General features: G+C 37.0%; 1 protein-coding gene across 1 annotated transcript in view; it reads right to left on the bottom strand.

Moving 5' to 3' along the window:
• Positions 1-20,421, bottom strand: part of NT5E (5'-nucleotidase ecto) — a 218,406-nt gene that overhangs the window by 60,148 nt on the left and 137,837 nt on the right. Inside the window, exon 7 of the mRNA XM_053710491.1 lies at positions 5,528-5,677. Within this exon, the coding sequence (XP_053566466.1) occupies positions 5,528-5,677 (150 nt within the window). The remainder of the gene's footprint in view (positions 1-5,527; positions 5,678-20,421) is intronic.

Genomic DNA, 20,421 nt, shown 5'->3' with positions numbered 1-20,421 from the left:
CTGCAATAAAATGATGCCCCCAGTCCCTGCAGTAAAATGATGCCCCCAACAAAAATATGATGCCCCCAGCACCCCTGCAATAAATGATGCACCCAGCAATAAAATGAAGCCCCCAGCCCCGCTGCAATAAAATGATGCCCCCAGCAATAAAATGAAGCCCCCTGCAATAAAATGATGCCCCCAGCCCCACTGCAATAAATGATTCCCCCAGCCCCACTGCAATGATGCCCCCAGCAATAAAATGATGCCCAGTCCCCACTGCAATAAAATGATGACCCATCCCCAATAAAATGAAGCCCCCCTGCAATAAAATGAAGCTCAGTCCCCCTGTAATAAAATTATACCCCAGCTCCATGCAATAAAATTATGCCCAGGGCCCAAGCCCACCTGCCAGATGCCTTTGAATAATTAAAATGTGGCACTAGTCGCACTCACTGTGTCTGACTTTCTGGGGGCCTGGGCCAAAGCAGGGCTCCTCACTTGGCTATGACGGTCTGCGACTGCTGCTCACTCTGCTGCCTGCCTCTGGTGCTGTGCTCCGCCTCCTCCTCTCAGGGACAACACCGAATGATTGGAGATAAAAATTTATATCCTCCAATCATTCAGTGATTCTGTCACCTGGCTGGCTATGCCGTGTGCTGCTGAGTCTGGCGTGGCCTCCCTCCCCCTGCCTGAAAAAAAAATTGCGCAGCCAAAAAAAAAAGGCGCGAAAAAAAAAAAATATTTTAAAAAAATGTTTAAATTAAAAAAACCCATATATTTTTATTCAGCTTTGCAGCGGGGCCCCACGGGGCCCGAGGCAGTCACCTTGCCCGCCTTGCCCAAATGCCGGCCCTGCTTGGCATCTTGGTTAAAGCTTTTAATTCGTCAGGCTTATTTGGAGTCGGTTCAGGCCCCGCCTCAGAGCTCATTCTACTAGATCAGTCTCCACGTCATGGGCTTTTAAGAATGAAGCTTCAGTTGATCAGATTTGCAAAGCAGCAACTTGGTCTTCTCTGCATACATTTACTAAATTCTACCATTTTGATGTAGTTGCTTCTTCGGAAGCAGTTTTTGGTAGAAAAGTCCTTCAGGCTGCTGTTTCTGTTTGATTCCTCTACTTATGTTTTAAGTTTTTCCTTTCATTTATGAGAAAAACTTATTTTTTTGGTTGAGGATTTAATTTTCTCAGCGGAAAATGGCTGTTATTATTTTATCCCTCCCTCTCTAATGACTCTTGTGTGGAGTTCCACATCTTGGGTATTTCTATCCCATACGTCACTAGCTCATGGACTCTTGCCAATTACATTAAAGAAAACATAATTTATGTATGTTGTGCTAACTCGACGAGCGTAAAATGTGATTGTGCTCTCGCGATTGCGTTTACTTTCAATTTGTAATATGTGCTCTATTTCTGATGTACACAAAAAACAATATCGCTTGTGCGCACCAGTTTGCATGCCACTTGTAATTTAGCTCAATGTGTTTACAATGAATTGTTAAATCAGCTGTAGAATTTAAAATGTACGGGAAATTAAGCCTGAAAATTAAGAGTTTTCTAATTCTGACAACTGGAAGATCACAAGCCTAATTCTGCCACAAAGATGTCACTAATTGTCTGCAGGAGAGACTATCTGATAAGGAACTGCAAAACAATGGTGATCTTGCTAAAATAATAACCATGGGTAGATGTGTCTGCTCCAGTAACAAGTACTGGTTGGCTCATCCAAATAATCAAGTCGTGGGTGGAGTCTGGCAATTGCAAATGCTTGCAGCAAGCAAACAACATCTTATTGCATTTAAAACATTTTCAGTATCACCTAATATGATACTTTATTGAAAGACTACAGAAAAAAATCTTTCAATAAAGCATCATATTAGGTGATACTCCCTTTTAGTTGAAATAGTTTTTGTTGACAATACTTCACTTCACATACTAAAAGCAGATTAATACATCAAATTAAATGGAAATCTAACATAGGATACTATATGACATTCTGTCTTATAAGATTGTACTATATTGATTTACATCACATTAATAATAATAAATACTTCTTGAGCCTTTGAAAAGTTTAATATGGAAATAAAGCTCCCATACATTCATGGATATCCAAAGGATTGATATTCTGTCATACTCCCTTTTAAATGTCTGTTTATAAGCTACAAACATATTAAGAAAGTTACAGCAGAAGAGAGGGCAACTGAACTCAATATTAAATGACCAATCAGTGAAGCTAACACATAGGTTAAAAACAAACTATCTACTCTATGCTAACAAACCTGATAAGTTCCTTGCCAAAAAAATAGGGATAACTACAAGGCAGTCTTTATTCCGATGATACAGAAACCAGATGGCACATTAACATCCCACCCACAGGAGATAGTAGACTCCTTTACTTTATACTACAGTGAATTGTATGCTGGCAAAAACGTCCAACATTATGATAAGACGCAAGTGTTACTACACACATTCCTTAATGATGCAAACTTAAAACAGATACAGACAAACTCAATACCAGGGTTACACATTTAGAAATCAATCAGGCAATTAAAGATCTCAAGCCTGGGAAGGCCCTGGGACCGGATGGCCTTCCAGGCGAATACTACAAACTCTTTGCCTCCACCCTGACCCCCCATTTAGTCCAGTTTGCCAACCATATACTTGAAGAGAATACACTTCCCAGAGACCTACTACAGGACAAAATAGTGGTAATTCCTAAACATGGCAAAAATTTGGCTTAGTGCACCAAGCTACATACCAATTTCCCTTATTAACTAGGATATTAAACTAGTGACAAAAATTCTGGACAGTAGACTAAAACACATATTGCCATCTATCATTCACCCTGACCAGGTAGGATTTATTAAAGACAGGGAAGCCCCAGATAATGTAAAGAGGATGGTTACGGTGTTGAAATATCTTATCAAGAAGAAAATGCCTTCTCTGCTCCTATCGCTGGATGCAGAGAAGGCGTTTGACAGGGTTGATTGGACATACATGCATTGCGTTTTAAATAAAATGGGATTTAGAGGCCCATTTGTCACAGCAATAAAGACCCTTTACTCCTGCCCTACAGCACATGCCAGAGTGATAGGACACCAATCCAAGACCATAGAAATATTAAATGGGACTAGACAGGGATGCCCATTGTCCCCTCTTCTGTTTGCGATCTGCATTGAACAGCTTGCAGCAAACATACGCTCCTCTAAGACCATCTCAGGTTTAGAATTAGGAGATATATCTCATAAAATCACTTTGTTCGCAGATGACATACTTCTAACCTTCACTAAACCCTCAATCTCTCTACCAAATGTTTATGATGTTCTTCACCAATTTTTGGCAATTTCAGGGTATAAGATAAACTTGGATTAATGTGAAGCACTCCCTATAGCTATGCCAAATCACACTGTCAAATTAATTGAGGCCAATTTTGATTTTAAATGGGTTAAAAAACTTATGAAATATTTAGGAGTCAAACTAACCCCGGGATCTAACCAACTATACCAAGCAAACTACGCCCCAATATTTAAAAACATACGCAAAGGCCTTTTAAAAGAGGAAAAACTAAAATTCTCATGGTATGGACGATTATCCTCCATAAAAATGAATCTCCTCCCTAGGATTATGTACTTGTTCAGAGTATTGCCGATCAAGCTAGTTAGACAAGGCATAGATTCCATACAGTCAGCCATTCATAGCTTTCTGAGAACAAGCCAGAATACACCACCAAACTCTCACACGACACAGACAACTAGGAGGGGTTGGAGTACCAAATTTGTGGGACTACTATACTGCATCTAGATTGGCACAAATCTCACTTATGAGCAGAGAAGGGAGTGATGTACTCTGGCCAAAAATAGAGGCGAGAAGATATTCTATGGGAGAAGAACGAAAAGGGGGAAGGACAATATATATAGGTGACAGATCGCGATAACCTCCAGACAACTATGGTCAGAAGCCACAACTATAGATAAACTCATGCCACTGAGCTCTATAGTCAAACCAGTGAAATACCTAATCCCTAATAATAGTAAAAAAACATATTTCTAAGTGCCTCCTTCTTACATATACTTAACTACAAGACAAATTAGACCAATTGCCACCCCAGTGGTTTCTCTATCTACAATTACAAATAATGACAGCTTTACATAAATATATCAGACCCAACTGCAGTAGAACTACCACTATCTTGTAAAGATACTGTAGTTTACAGAGCAGACCTAAACACGCTATTTCCCATCTGTATTTAGACATCCATTCCAATAAGATTAATTCAAAACCTCTTGTTCTGACTCGGAGGGAAAAGGATTTAGGAAAGGATATAACCATGGATGAGTGGAACACACTCACTCATAACTCAGACAGAGGCCTACTGACTGCAGACCTTAGGGAGAATAGTATGAAATCTGTGTTCAGGTGGTATCTCAATCCGTTACAAACAGCACACTCAGTAAGAGGGGGATCCCAACACTGCTACAGAGGATGCCAAACAAAGGGAACATATGTGGAGGGAGTGCCCCCAGGTACAGACCATTTGGAATAAAGTCTCCGAACTGTTGACTAAACTTCTAGGCGAGCAAATCCAGTGGCACAAGCTTTATTAAACGAACACAATAACACACATATAAACACTTTCTTCAGAATCATATTTGCTTTCGTTAGAACAAGCAATGCAAAATATTGAAAGACAGGGGTGCCGGAGTTGGCAGAGATTCTAGCAAAGATCAAGACAACATACGCAATGTATGAGACAGCTGCCCCTTTACAGAATACGCTGAGCACATTACATAAGCTTTGGTTTTATTGGATAATGGAAGGGCAAAATATTTAAACAAACATAGGTCAAAACTGTTATTGAGATATATTTGTTACAAAGGTGTGATTTTGTTCAATAATTGTATTATTCGAAGGATCAAGATTATCTGAAATTTAAATGTTGTAAAGAAGTAGTGAATAGTTTTATTTTGTTAGTAATATTTTCTATTTTTATTATATAAAATCTTATCAGTTGCACAGTTTAGAGACTGTTCTGGAAATGGAATGTGTAAGACTCTCTGTATACATATATACTAGTAAGATAAATATTTCTTCATATAACTCCTGCATGAGTACTCCTATACACTGTATGTATTTCTTTGAAATATGCACTCAATAAAAACCATTTTAACTTAAATGTCTGTTTATAATCTCCATTTTGTTTTGGTAGGCTTTCCCTCACAGTACAGGGTGTTTGTATTCCTTGATAATAAACCCCCCAAAAAAGTCACTGTCTAGAAAGGCAAGAATAAACAAAGGAAGAGGAAAAGATCTGTGTGGGGATTATCTGGGGTATGAGTTCACATTTTTAATCTCATTTTTGGTTATATTGGCTAAACTTAGATAATACTCAGCAATCAAAAACAAATGTTAACAAATTTATATATAGCACTTTTACACGCATGACACATTTTTCAGAGTTTAATGCCCCTTTATATTCCTGGGGAATTTCAAGATATTGTGACAGTTAAGCACAAAATGAGACTGGAATTTAATATAAATGAGACATACCACTAACTTGCAGGAATTCCCCAGTACCAGACCCGTAGCGGTGTACACTGTGCTCAAATGCTTCTTTCAATGTAGAACCTTTTATTTCAATTAAGTCAAATGTTCCTCCAAATGGCAAAACAGATATGAGCTCTTCATAAGTGATGGTTCCTGTTTTGAAATAAAAAAAAAAATATTAGCATATGTTAGTATGTATGATATTTTATTTTCATATTAATAGCACACTGAATCCAAAGTAATCTCAATGTGTTAACTATCGCCTAGATTTGGAGTTTTGTCGGTAAGGCTGGCCGGTGCTAACGCTCCATTTTTTCCCAGCGCACCCTTAAGACAACGCTGGTATTACGAGTTTTCTGAATGGCTGCATTAGCATCAGAAAAGTGAGCGTTGAGCCAAATTTAGCTCCACTTCCACCCTCAATATCAGCGTTGCCTACGGTAGCGTAAGCTGGATAAACGTGCTTGTGCACGATTTCCCCATAGGAAACAATGGGGCTGAGCTGGCTGAAAAAAAAACTAACATCTGCAAAAAAGCAGCGTTCAGCTCCTAACGCAGCCCCATTGTTTCCTATGGGGAAACACTTTCTAAGTCTACACCTAACACCCTAACATGAACCCCGAGACTAAACACCCCTAACCTTACACTTATTAACCCCTAATCTGCCGCCCCCGCTATCGCTGACACCTACATTATATTATTAACCCCTAATCTGCCGCTCCGGACACCGCCGCCACCTACATTATAGTTATGAACCCCTAATCTGCTGTTCCTAACATCGCCAACACCTATATTATATTTATTAACCCCTAATCTGTCCCCCCAACATTGCCGCCACCTACCTACACTTATTAACCCCTAATCTGCCTACCGGACATTGCCGCCACTATAATAAATGTATTAACCCCTAAACCGCCGCACTCCCGCCTCACAAACACTGTAATAAATTTTATTAACCCCTAATCTGCCCTCCCTAACATCGCTGCCGCCTACCTACAATTATTAACCCATAATCTGCCGCCCCAACGTCGCCGCTACTATAATAAAGTTATTAACCCCTAAACCTAAGTCTAACCCTAACCCTAACACCCCCTAACTTAAATATATTTTAAATAAAACGAAATAAAATTACTAAAATTAAATAAATGAATCCTATTTAAAACTAAATACTTACCTATAAAATAAACCCTAATATAGCTACAATAATTACATTGTAGCTATTTTAGGATTTATATTTATTTTACAGGCAACTTTGTATTTATTTTAACTAGGTACAATAGCTATTAAATAGTTAATAACTATTTAATAGCTACCTAGTTAAAATAATTACAAAATTACCTGTAAAATAAATCTTAACCTAAGTTACAAATACACCTAACACTACACTATCAATAAATTAATTAAATAAATTACCTACAATTATCTAAACAAAAATACAATTAAATCGACTAAACTATAGTACAAAAAGAATCAAACACTAAATTACAAAAAATAAAAAAAAGATTACAAGAATTTTAATCTAATTACACCTAATCTAAGCCCCCTATTAAAATAAAAAAGCCCCCCAAAATAATAAAATTCCCTACCCTAAACTAAATAACAAAAGTTATCAGCTCTTTTACCATCCCTTATAAGGGCTTTTTGCGGTGCATTGCCCCAAAGTAATCAGCTCTTTTACCTGTAAAAAAAATACAAGACCCCCCCAACATTACAACCCACCACCCACACACCCCTACTCTAAAACCCACCTGATCCCACCTTAAAAAAATCTAACACTACCCCATTGAAGATCACCCTACCTTGAGCCGTGTAATTAGATTCAAATGCTTGTAATTTTTTTTTTTTTTAATTTTGTGGGGTTTTTTTTTGTACTATAGTTTAGTTTATTTAATTGTATTTTAGTTTAGATAATTGTAGGTAATTTATTTAATTAATTTATTGATAGTGTAGTGTTAGGTGTATTTGTAACTTAGGTTAGGATTTATTTTACAGGTAATTTTGTAATTATTTTAACTAGGTAGCTATTAAATAGTTATTAACTATTTAATAGCTATTGTACCTAGTTAAAATAAATACAAAGTTGCCTGTAAAATAAATATAAATCCTAAAATAGCTACAATGTAATTATTAGTTTTATTGTAGCTATATTAGGGTTTATTTTATAGATAAGTATTTAGTTTTAAATAGGATTAATTTATTTAATTATAGTAATTTTATTTCGTTTTATTTAAATTATATTTAAGTTAGGGGGGTGTTAGGGTTAGAATTGTCTTCATTTTCTTCGTATGTTTATTTGAAAAGCAAGAATGTAAGTTTAGATGCCGGCCCATTTTAGGTGAACAACCTGGGTTGTCCTTGCTGATTGGACAGCACCTTTAAACAAGTGCTGTCCATGGTACTGAACCCAAAATTTGCTGGATCCTTAGCTGAGATGCCTTCTTTTTCAAATAAAGATAGCAAGAGAATGAAGAAAAATTGATAACAGGAGTAAATTAGAATTAGAATACAATTACATGCTCTATCTGAATCATGAAAGAAAAAATTGGGTTCAGTGTCCCTTTAATGAAACAACTTTGCAATATACTTTCATTATTATTTTAGCTCCTTTTCATGTAATTTAGCTATGAAAACTAAGAAGTTTTATTTTTTCAGAATCTGATCTCAGGGGTGTTGCTAGGTGATGCCCGCCCCCACAACTAATTGACATTAACATATCCCAAACCCCACCCCCAACCATGTGCTGTGGTCAATCCATCCATTTCCTGAGTTTGTTTAGGATCCTTTGCTGTGGTGTTCTTTATGCTCAAATCCATATTACAAATGGCACGCTGTTAAAATTACTGCAAATTCGTTTGCGTGAACTTGTAGTATTTTACGCTCCCCATATTTTCTATGGGTAGCGTTAAGCGGTAATATGAGCTCATATTATAAGTTGAAAGTAAATGCGATCGCTCAAATGCAATCGCATTTACCACTCAAGAGTTTGTCTGGATGAAACAGTTGCCCTAAACTTTACTATAAACCGTCAGCTCCCCACATCGCAAACTACCTCTTTACACTATTTCCCCCAAAAACACCAGCCCACCACATCGCAAAGTCTGCACAACCCTGTTTAACCCCTAAACTGCCCCCCCACCGAAAAATAACCCACTAAAATCTAAACCCACCAAACCCAACACCCCCTAAGTTAACATAAAATAGACTAACCTTTACCAAAAAAAGTACTTACTACCTTTAAAAAAAAAAAAACTTACCTGTGAAAGTAAAAAAACAACAACTAATCTTACCTTTTAAAATAAAAAAAACTAACATTACTATTAAAATAAAAAAACAAACATTACTATTAAAATTAAAAACCTAACATTACCTAAAAAAACAAAAAACAAAACATTACTTTAAAAAAAAAACTCCTAACATTACAAACCCCCCTCCCAACATTACAAAAAAATCCCAAAGCATAAAATTACTAAAACATAAAAAATTATTATTATTGACTATTCCAATACCCCAAAATAAAAATAAAAACTATTCTAAAAATAAACTACAAATAGCCCTTAAAAGGGCCTTTTGTAGGGCATTGCCCAAAAGTGATCAAGGTCTTTTGTTGAAGTAAAAAAAAAACACCTTCTAACATTAACCCCCCCAAGAAATAAAAACCTATCTAAAAAAGCTAATCGAAAAAGTGCCCTAAAAAAGGGCATTTGGCTGGGCATTGCCCTTAAAAATCTTAATCTTAAAAAAAAAAAAAACCTGAAAAAAAACCCCAAAAACCTACCACTGAACCCCAAGATGGTACTCATCGAAGATGATGGCGGTGGCGGCCATCTTCATCCCAGTGGCATTCCATTTTCTTATCTTCAGTGCCCCATCTTTATCCCGGCAGCATTCCATTTTCTTATCTTCATCCCGGTGGCGGCGGTAGTGATCTTCATCTTGTGACCTTGAACACGGAGGTCCTCTTCATGAGGTCACCAGCCACGCACTGAATGCAAGGTACCCCTTTTATATAGGGGTACCCTTGCATTCCTACTGTCTGATTTGCATGTTCAAATTCAAATTAGCCAATAGAAAAAGCTTTCATTCTATTGGCTGATTTTAATTTGAACATGCAAATCAGCTAATAGGGATGCAAGTGTAACCCTATAACAAAAGTGGTAGCTTATATTCAGAATTCAATGTGCAACTGGTGACCGTATGAAGAGGAACTTCGTGTTCAAGTTCACAATATGAAGACCACTGCCTCCGCCACTGGGAAGATGAAGATGGACTGTCACCGGGATGAAGATGGAGCGCCACCACCATCATCTTCGGTGAGTACCATATTGGGATTTAGTGGTAGTTTGTTTTGTTTTTTTTTTTCTTTGTTTTTTTTTAAAAGATTAGTTTTTTTATATATATATATGGGCAACAAAATAACTAAATGCCCTTTAAGGGCAATGCCCAGCCAAATGCCCTTTTCAGGGCACTTTTGAGATTTTTTATTTTTTTAGATAGTTTTTTTTATTTGTTTGGGGGGGGAGTTAAAGGGACACTAAACTCCTTTTTTTTTTTTAAAAAAATCGTTCTCTTGCTATCTTTATTTGAAAAAGAAGGCCTCTAAGCATTTTTGTTGGTTCAGTACTCTGGACAGCACTTTTTATTGGTGGGTGAATTTATCCACCAATCAGCAAGAACAACCCAGGTTGTTTACCAAAAGTAAAAAAAAAAAATCTAATCTTACCTTTTAAAATAAAAAAAACTAATCTTACCTTTTAAAATAAAAAAAAAACTAACATTACTATTAAAATTAAAAACCTAACATTACCTAAAAAAACAAAAAAAAAACATTACTTTAAAAAAAACTCCTAACATTACAAACCCCCCTCCCAACATTACAAAAAAATCCCAAAGCATAACATTACTAAAACATAAAAAATTATCAAAAATAAAAGTTATGCCTATTCCAATACCCCAAAATAAAAATAAAAACTATTCTAAAAATAAACTACAAATAGCCCTTAAAAGGGCCTTTTGTAGGGCATTGCCCAAAAGTGATCAAGCTCTTTTGTTGAAGTAAAAAAAAAAAAACACCTTCTAACATTAACCCCCCAAGAAATAAAAAACTATCTAAAAAAACTAATCGAAAAAGTGCCCTAAAAAAAGGGCATTTGGCTGTGCATTGCCCTTAAAAATCTTAATCTTAAAAAAAAAAAAACTGAAAAAACCCCCCAAAAACCTACCACTGAACCCCAAGATGGTACTCATCGAAGATGATGGCGGTGGCGGCCATCTTCATCCCGGTGGCATTCCATTTTCTTATCTTCATCCTCTTCATGAGGTCACCAGCCGCGCACTGAATGCAAGGTACCCCTTTTATATAGGGGTACCCTTGCATTCCTACTGTCTGATTTGCATGTTCAAATTCAAATTAGCCAATAGAAAAAGCTTTCATTCTATTGGCTGATTTTAATTTGAACATGCAAATCAGCTAATAGGGATGCAAGTGTAACCCTATAACAAAAGTGGTAGCTTACATTCAGAATTCGATGTGCGGCTGGTGACCGTATGAAGAGGAACTTCGTGTTCAAGTTCGCAATATGAAGACCACTGCCTCCGCCACTGGGAAGATGAAGATGGACTGCAGCCGGGATGAAGATGGAGCGCCACCACCATCATCTTCATCATATTGGGATTTAGTGGTAGTTTTTTTTTTTTTTTTTAAACATTAGTTTTTTTTATATATATGGGCAACAAAATAACTAAATGCCCTTTAAGGGCAATGCCCAGCCAAATGCCCTTTTCAGGGCACTTTTGAGATTTTTTATTTTTTTAGATAGTTTTTTTTATTTGTTTGGGGGGCTGGGGAGTTAAAGGGACACTAAACGCAAGCAACTTTCTAATTTACACCTTTTTTTTAAATTTTTTTTGTTCTCTTGCTATCTTTATTTGAAAAAGAAGGCCTCTAAGTATTTTTGTTGGTTCAGTACTCTGGACAGCACTTTTTATTGGTGGATGAATGTATCCACCAATCAGCAAGAACAACCCAGGTTGTTCACCAAAAATGTGCCGACATCTAAACTTACATTCTTGCATTTCAAATAAAGATACCAAGAGAATGAAGAACATTTGATAATATGAGTAAATTAGAAAGTTGCTTAAGATTTCATGCTCTATCTAAATCATGAAAGAAACAATTTGGGTTCAGTATCCCTTTAATGTTAGGTGTTTTCAACAAATAAGCTTGATCACTTTAGGGCAATGCCCTACAAAAGGCCCTTTTAATGGGTATTTGTAGTTTAATTTTATAATAATTTTTTTTTTTTTTGGGGTATTAGAATAGTTTTTTTTTATTTTTGGTCATTTGTTTGTTATTTTTTATAATGTTAGGTTTTGTTTTGTTTTTGTAATGATAGTTGTTTTTTTTAAAGTAAGGTTGTTTTTTTTTGATAATGTTAGTTTTTTTATAGCAATGTTAGTTTTTTACATTTTAATAGTTATACTAGATTACTAGTTAAAAGTATTTTAGTTTTTAAATTTAGCAGATTGCAGAGAGTCCAGAGTGTTTCAAACAATTAAAAAAATTTTTTTTTAAAAAAGAAGCAGTTAACTGCTGCAGATAGGCAGTAAACCTGCATATTTTTACTTTTTATTTTATCCTCACTGACTCCTATATTTAACTTTATATTTATTATTTCGTTTACCCCTGACTGCTATATGTAACTGCTGCAGTGCAGGAAGGAAGCCTTTTTGTATACTATTTGTTGTTGGATGGTGGGACTGGAGGGATAGCTGCTGAGAGGAGCTCCTTTATTTAGCTGGTTAACACAGTTATTTTAAAGTACACCTAAAAGTGAACCCCAATTTGAATAGCCCACGAGCCACCACTGAGTAATGTTATCATTTTAAAAAAAAAAAAAACTAAGATTAGTTTTTTTTTTTTACTTTCACAGGTAACTTTTTAGTTTTTTTAAGGTAGTTAGTTTTTTTTTGGGAAAAGGTTAATCTATTTTGTTTTAACTTAGGGGGTTGTTTGGTTAGGGGGTTTATAAGTTAATGGGTTATTTTGCTGTGGGGGGCTGGGTTTTATATGTGGGATAAAACCAGGGGGCATATTTGGCTAGACTGGAGGGGGCGGGGCTGGGCTGGTCTATACAAATTTCCAGGGTCGGTCTGATTTCCCAGTCTGGCCCTGCTGACAAATGTCCGAAGAAAGTTCTTTGTTTCTGGCCATCTTGAGGCTGTAATTGAACCTATAATTAGGCTGACCATATTGCTGCTTCAAAAAGGGACACATATGAAAAATACATATGTCAAGGCTGTTTTCAGGGCTGTTTAAAGAAATTATTTGTATAAGAACCCTGACATATGTATTTTTCATATGTGTTCCTTCTTAAAGCGGCAATATGGTCAGCCTACCTATAATTGCTGATGCTCCAGATAGTCAACTAGTATAATGAGGGCCAGTTTTATTGCTTCTTTAATCAGCACAACAGTTTTGAGCTCTGCTAACATAAGTGCAAAAGGGTTTTCTGATGATCAATTAGCCTTTTTAAAATTTAAATTTGAATTAGCAAACACAATGTGCCATTGAAACACAGGACAGATGTTTGCTGTTAACCTCAGTACACATATGTAGATATTCTAATAAAGGGACAGTCAAGTCCAAAAAAACTTTCAAGATTCAGATAGGGCATGTCATTTTAAACACCTTTTAATTTTGCTTTGCTTTGTTCTCTTGGTATTCTTACCTAAAAGCTAAACCTAGGAGGTTCATATGCTAATTACTTAGACCTTAAAGTCGCCTCTAATCTAAATGCATTTTGCCATTTTTTTCACCACTAGAGGGCATTAGTTCATGTGTTTCATATAGATAACATTGAGCTCATGCACGTGAATTTACCGTGGAGTGATCACTGATTGGCTAAAATGCAAGTTTATCAAAATAACTGAAATAAGGGGGCAGTCTGCAGAGGCTTCGATACAAGGTAATCACAGAGGTAAAAAGTATATTATTATTAGTGTGTTGGTTATGCAAAACATAAGAATGGGTAATTAAGAGATTATCTATCTTTTAAAACAACAAAAATTCTGGTGTTGACTGTCCCTCCCTTTGAAATCAGCCATTTCCAGCTACAATAGTAATTTACAACATTAATGTCTACACAGTATTACTGATACATTTGATGTTATTTTAATAGACAAAACATTTACTTTTTACTTTTGAAAACAAGGAAATTTCGAAGTGACCCCAAACTAGTGTGTGTATTTCATACACAAACATACATTAACATAATAAAAGTTGGATTTGTATTTCACAGCTGCAGTATTTAGCTAAACCAAGCTAAAAAAATTGTGTGGCTGTTGGCCACATCTGTAGCTAAGTAAGGGCATCAGTACCGGTGAGTACCCCCACAAAAAAAGCCCTGCTTGTGGACTTTAAACCCGGGTGCCAGGGTCTAATTTTAAGGAGCCAGTAGCTCTGTGGCACCTCGGATTGTCGAGTCCTGATCTGATGAGAGGATTTCATGCCCTATGTTCTACATATATTAAAGTATTTCATATAATGTTAGGGTTATTGATATCTAAACAAAATCATTCTCATTCTTGAATATTTTGATGCTAGAAACTTGTCAATAGCCCAAATACCACTGATCTGATTTAGGAATTAAGAAAGTCCGAGCTTGAAGTGCTACAAGTATATTGCCTGACTGGCAGCTTCTCACCATAAAGAGGGGCACCATGAATCTGTTAAATTCATCTTTAAATCAATAGGTAGAATACATGGTTGCCTTGGGGGGTGCAATAGGAGTGCTGCACATGTTGCCACTAGCTATTATTTTGGGGTATTTAATCCTTTTTCCAGAAAATTTCTGTGGTTGCCCTAGATAAGTGATACAACTTTCTAATTTGACAGGAAACGTTACAGCTGTACTCAATGCTATTAAAATGCCAAATCTATAAATCCTACCATTGAAAACTTTAAAGCTTTTCTTGCAATATAAAGAGGAATTATTACAAAGCAATGTTCCTTCACTTCTGATTTTCTGTTCAGGTGTGTGGTGACCACCTCTCACCTCCATTAACCACGTTAAAACCCAGTAGCTGTCTTACACTGATTAAGTTAAAGGGACATTAAACTCAACATTTTTCTTTCATGATTCAGATGGATAATATAATTTTAAACAACATTCCAATTTACTTCTATTACCTAACTTGCTTCATTCTTTAGTCTTCCTGTGTTGAAGAAATAGCAATGCACATGGGTGAGCCAATCACACGAGGCATCTATGTGCAGCCACCAATCAGCAGCTACTGAGCCTATCTAGATATGCTTTTCAACAAAGGATGTCAAGAGAATGAAGTAAATTCGATAATAGAAGAAAATTACAAAAATTAAAGGGACAGTCTAGTCCAAAATAAACTTTCATGATTCAGATAGAGAATGTAATTTTAAACAATTTTCCAATCTACTTTTATCACCAATTTTGCTTTGTTCTCTTGGTATTCTTAGTTGAAAGCTAAACCTAGGAGGTTCATATGCAAATTTCTAGGCCCTTGAAGGCCGCCTCTTCTCTCAAAACATTTTAACAGTTTTTCCACCACTAGAGGGTGTTAGTTCATGTTTGACATATAGATAACACTGTGCTCACGCACGTGGAGATCCAGTGAGCCAGCTCTGATTGGCTAAAATTGATGTCTGTCAAAAGAACTGAAATAAGGGGGCAGTTTGCAGAGGCTTAGATGCAAGGTAATCACAGAGGTAAAAAGTATATTTATATAACTTTGTTGGTTATTCAAAACTAGGGAATGGGTAATAAAGGGATTATCTATCTTTTTAAACAATAACAATTCTGGTGTAGACTGTCCCTTTAATTTTAGATATATATCTTCACACAGAGTGTTTTTAAAGATGAAGGCTTAATAAACTTTTATTGGTGCATACCCATAATTCAAATATTAGATTTGGACTTTTAGAGGAGAGTCATAATAGGATCTCATGGTATAGAGAATCCTTTAAAAGATAGGGAATACAGCACTCTTGTAATATATAACAAGACGCTTATTTTATTTATACAGTTCCAAACTCCTGAACTGAGAATAAAAGAGTGTAAAAAGGTGTAGTAAAAAGACATTTAACATCCATACATATATCAGCCTAGAACACCAAATGCATTTCACTCATATAACAGCACATATATCTCCTAAATTAACTCAGCCTAGTCTACTAATCAAGGTAAAAAAAACCCTAGTGTGCACACAAAAAACCTTTTAGCAGTTCATTTTGAGAATAGTAGTGGCCAGCACTGGTACACTGAAGCAAACACACATGTTGCGAAAGTAAGCAGAGTTAGTGCAATAGCAGTCAGTTAAATGTGAGTATACATGCCTCTGGCCTAGATTTAGAGTTGGGCGGTAGCCGTCAAAACCAGCGTTAGAGGCTCCAAATGCCGGTTTTTACCGCCCGCTGGTATTTTGAGTCAGTCAGGAAAGGGTCTAACGCTCACTTTGCAGCCGCGACTTTTCCATACTGCAGATCCCCCTACGCCATTTGCGTATCCTATCTTTTCAATGGGATCTTTCTAACGCCAATATTTAGAGTCTTGGCTGAAGTGAGCGTTAGAAATCTAACGACAAAACTCCAGCCGCAGAAAAAAGTCAGTAGTTAAGAGCTTTCTGGGCTAACGCCGGTTCATAAAGCTCTTAACTACTGTGCTCTAAAGTACACTAACACCCATAAACTACCTATGTACCCCTAAACCGAGGTCCCCCCACATCGCCGCCACTCTATTAAAATTTTTTAACCCCTAATCTGCCGCTCCGTACACCGCCGCCAGCTACGTTATCCCTATGTACCCCTAATCTGCTGCCCCTAACATCGCCGACCCTTATATTATATTTATTAACCCCTAATCTGCCGCCCCCGCTATCGCTGACACCTGCATATTTTTTTTAACCCCTAATCTGCCGCTCCGTACACCGCCGCAACCTACATTATCCCTATGTACCCCTAATCTGCTGCCCCTAACACCGCTGACCCCTATATTATATTTATTAACCCCTAATCTGCCCCCCACAACGTCGCCTCCACCTACCTACAATAATTAACCCCTAATCTGCCAACCGGATCTCACCGCTACTATAATAAATGTATTAACCCCTAAAGCTAAGTCTAACTCTAACCCTAACACCCCCCTAATTTAAATATAATTTAAATCTAACGAAATAAATGAACTATTATTAAATAAATTATTCCTATTTAAAGCTAAATACTTACCTGTAAAATAAACCCTAATATAGCTACAATATAAATTATAATTATATTGTAGCTATTTTAGGATTAATATTTATTTTACAGGCAACTTTGTAATTATATTAACCAGGTACAATAGCTATTAAATAGTTAATAACTATTTAATAGTTACCTAGTTAAAATAATTACAAAATTACCTGTAAAATAAATCCTAAATTACAATTAAACCTAACACTACACTATCAATAAATGAATTAAATACAATACCTACAATTATCTACAATTAAACCTAACACTACACTATCAATAAATGAATTAAATACAATACCTACAAATAAATAAAATGAAATAAACTAACTAAGTTACAAAAAATAAAAAAATATTTACAAACATTAGAAAAAAATTACAACAATTTTAAACTAATTACACCTACTCTAAGCCCCCTAATAAAATAACAAATACCCCCAAAATAAAAAAAATGCCCTACCCTATTCTAAATTACAAAAGTTCAAAGCTCTTTTACCTTACCAGCCCTGAACAGGGCCCTTTGCGGGGCATGCCCCAAAGAATTCAGCTCTTTTGCCTGTAAAAAAAACACATACAATACCCCCCCCCAACATTACAACCCACCACCCACATACCCCTAATCTAAATCAAACCCCCCTTAAATAAACCTAACACTAAGCCCCTGAAGATCTTTCTACCTTATCTTCACCACGCCGGGTTCACCGATCGATCCAGAAGAGCTCCTCCGATGTCTTGATCCAAGCCCAAGCGGGGGGCTGAAGATGTCCATGATCCGACTGAAGTCTTCATCCAAGCGGGAGCTGAAGAGGTCCATGATCCGGCTGAAGTCTTCTATCAAGCGGCATCTTCAATCTTCTTTCTTCCGGATCCATGTTCATCCCGCCAACGCGGAACATCCATCTTCACCGACGACTTCCCGACGAATGACGGTTCCTTTAAGGGACGTCATCCAAGATGGCGTCCCTCGAATTCCGATTGGCTGATAGGATTCTATCAGCCAATCGGAATTAAGGTAAGAAAATTCTGATTGGCTGATGGAATCAGCCAATCAGAATCAAGTTCAATCCGATTGGCTGATCCGATCAGCCAATCAGATTGAGCTTGCATTCTATTGGCTGTTCCGATCAGCCAATAGAATGCAAGCTCAATCTGATTGGCTGATCGGATCAGCCAATCGGATTGAACTTGATTCTGATTGGCTGATTCCATCAGCCAATCAGAATTTTCCTACCTTAATTCCGATTGGCTGATAGAATCCTATCAGCCAATAGGAATTCGAGGGACGCCATCTTGGATGACGTCCCTTAAAGGAACCGTCATTCGTCGGGAAGTCGTCGGTGAAGATGGATGTTCTGCGTCGGTGGGATGAACATGGATCCGGAAGAAAGAAGATTGAAGATGCTGCTTGATAGAAGACTTCAGCCGGATCATGGACCTCTTCAGCTCCCGCTTGGATGAAGACTTCAGTCGGATCATGGACATCTTCAGCCCCCCCGCTTGGGCTTGGATCAAGACATCGGAGGAGCTCTTCTGGATCGATCGGTGAACCCGGCGTGGTGAAGATAAGGTAGGAAGATCTTCAGGGGCTTAGTGTTAGGTTTATTTAAGGGGGTTTGGGTTAGATTAGGGGTATGTGGGTGGTGGGTTGTAATGTTGGGGGGGGTATTGTATGGTTTTTTTTTACAGGCAAAAGAGCTGAACTTCTTGGGGCATGCCCCGCAAAGGGCCCTGTTCAGGGCTGGTAAGGTAAAAGAGCTTTGAACTTTTTTAATTTAGAATAGGGTAGGGCCTTTTTTTATTTTGGGTGGCTTTGTTATTTTATTAGGGGGTTTAGAGTAGGTGTAATTAGTTTAAAATTGTTGTAATATTTTTCTAATGTTTGTAAATATTTTTTTATTTTTTGTAACTTAGTTCTTTTTTATTTTTTGTACTTTAGTTAATTTCATTTTATTTATTTGTAGGTATTGTATTTAATTAATTTATTGATAGTGTAGTGTTAAGTTTAATTGTAACTTAGGTTAGGATTTATTTTACAGGTAATTTTGTAATTATTTTAACTAGGTAACTATTAAATAGTTATTAACTATTTAATAGCTATTGTACCTGGTTAATATAATTACAAATTTGCCTGTAAAATAAATATTAATCCTAAAATAGCTACAAAATAATTATAATTTATATTGTAGCTATATTAGGGTTTATTTTACAGGTAAGTATTTAGCTTTAAATAGGAATAATTTATTTAATAATAGTTAATTTATTTCGTTAGATTTAAATTATATTTAAGTTAGGGGGGTGTTAGGGTTAGAGTTAGACTTAGCTTTAGGGGTTAATACATTTATTATAGTAACAGTGAGATCCGGTCGGCAGATTAGGGGTTAATTATTGTAGGTAGGTGGAGGCGACGTTGTGGGGGGCAGATTAGGGGTTAATAAATATAATATAGGGGTCGGCGGTGTTAGAGGCAGCAGATTAGGGGTACATAGGTATAATGTAGGTTGCGGCGGTGTACGGAGCGGCAGATTAGGGGTTAATAATAATATGCAGGTGTCAGCGATAGCGGGCGGCAGATTAGGGGTTAATAAATATAACATAGTGGTCGGCGATGTTAGGGGCAGCAGATTAGGGGTACATAGGGATAACGTAGCTGGCGGCGGTGTACGGAGCGGCAAATTAGGGGTTAATAATAATATGCAGGGGTCAGTGATAGCGGGGGCGGCAGATTAGGGGTTAATAAGTGTAAGGTTAGGGGTGTTTAGACTCGGGGTACATGTTAGGGTGTTAGGTGCAGACGTAGGAAGTGTTTCCCCATAGGAAACAATGTAGCTGCGTTAGGAGCTGAACGCTGCTTTTTTGTTAGGTTTTTTTTTCAGGTCAAACAGCCCCATTGTTTTCTATGGGGAAATCGTGCACGAGCACGTTTTTGAAGCTGGCCGCGTCCGTAAGCAACGCTGGTATCTAGAGTTGCAGTGGCGGTAAATATGCTCTACGCTTTTTGGGGCCCTTTTTGGAGCCTAACGCAGTCATTCTGTGAACTCTAAATACCAGCGGTATTTAAAAGGTGCAGGAGAAAAAAAGCCAGCGTAGCTAACGCACCCCTTTGGCCGCAGAACTCTAAATCTAGCCGTCTGTTAGGTACTTCAAGTGTTTGCAATGAGCCTATTTTTGGCAGGGACTGTTACCTTCCGCAACTTGGCTTCTTCGGTCCCACCGCTTTAGTGGCGTCAGGATACAAACAGCCTACCTTAAAGCCTTTACTAACTCCGCTTTTGCTTCAGTCCACTACTAGTCTCAAAATGTACTGCTAAAAGGTTTTTTGTGTGCACACTATGGTTTTTTTTTTACCTTGTAAAATACCTTATAAGGGGGCAGTCTGCAGAGGCTTAGATACAAGGTAATCACAGAGGTAAAAAGTGTATTATTACAACTGTATTGGTTATGCAAAACTGAGGAATGGGTAAATAAGAGATTATCTATCTTTTAAAACAACAAAATTCTGGTGTTGACTGTCCCTTTAATAGTGATGGGTGTGTGTATGTGTCATTTACTCCATAATGACAATGACAAGTTTTCACAAACTCTGCTGTAAATGCTTGTGTCTTCTATTACTGCCTGAGTGTGTGTATGCCTATCTATCCCT

The sequence above is a fragment of the Bombina bombina genome, chromosome 4, assembly GCF_027579735.1.
Source record: "Bombina bombina isolate aBomBom1 chromosome 4, aBomBom1.pri, whole genome shotgun sequence".
NCBI classification, from domain to species: domain Eukaryota; kingdom Metazoa; phylum Chordata; class Amphibia; order Anura; family Bombinatoridae; genus Bombina; species Bombina bombina.
Note: the sequence above shows the minus strand (reverse complement) of the source record. Positions and strands in the feature narration are given on the sequence as shown.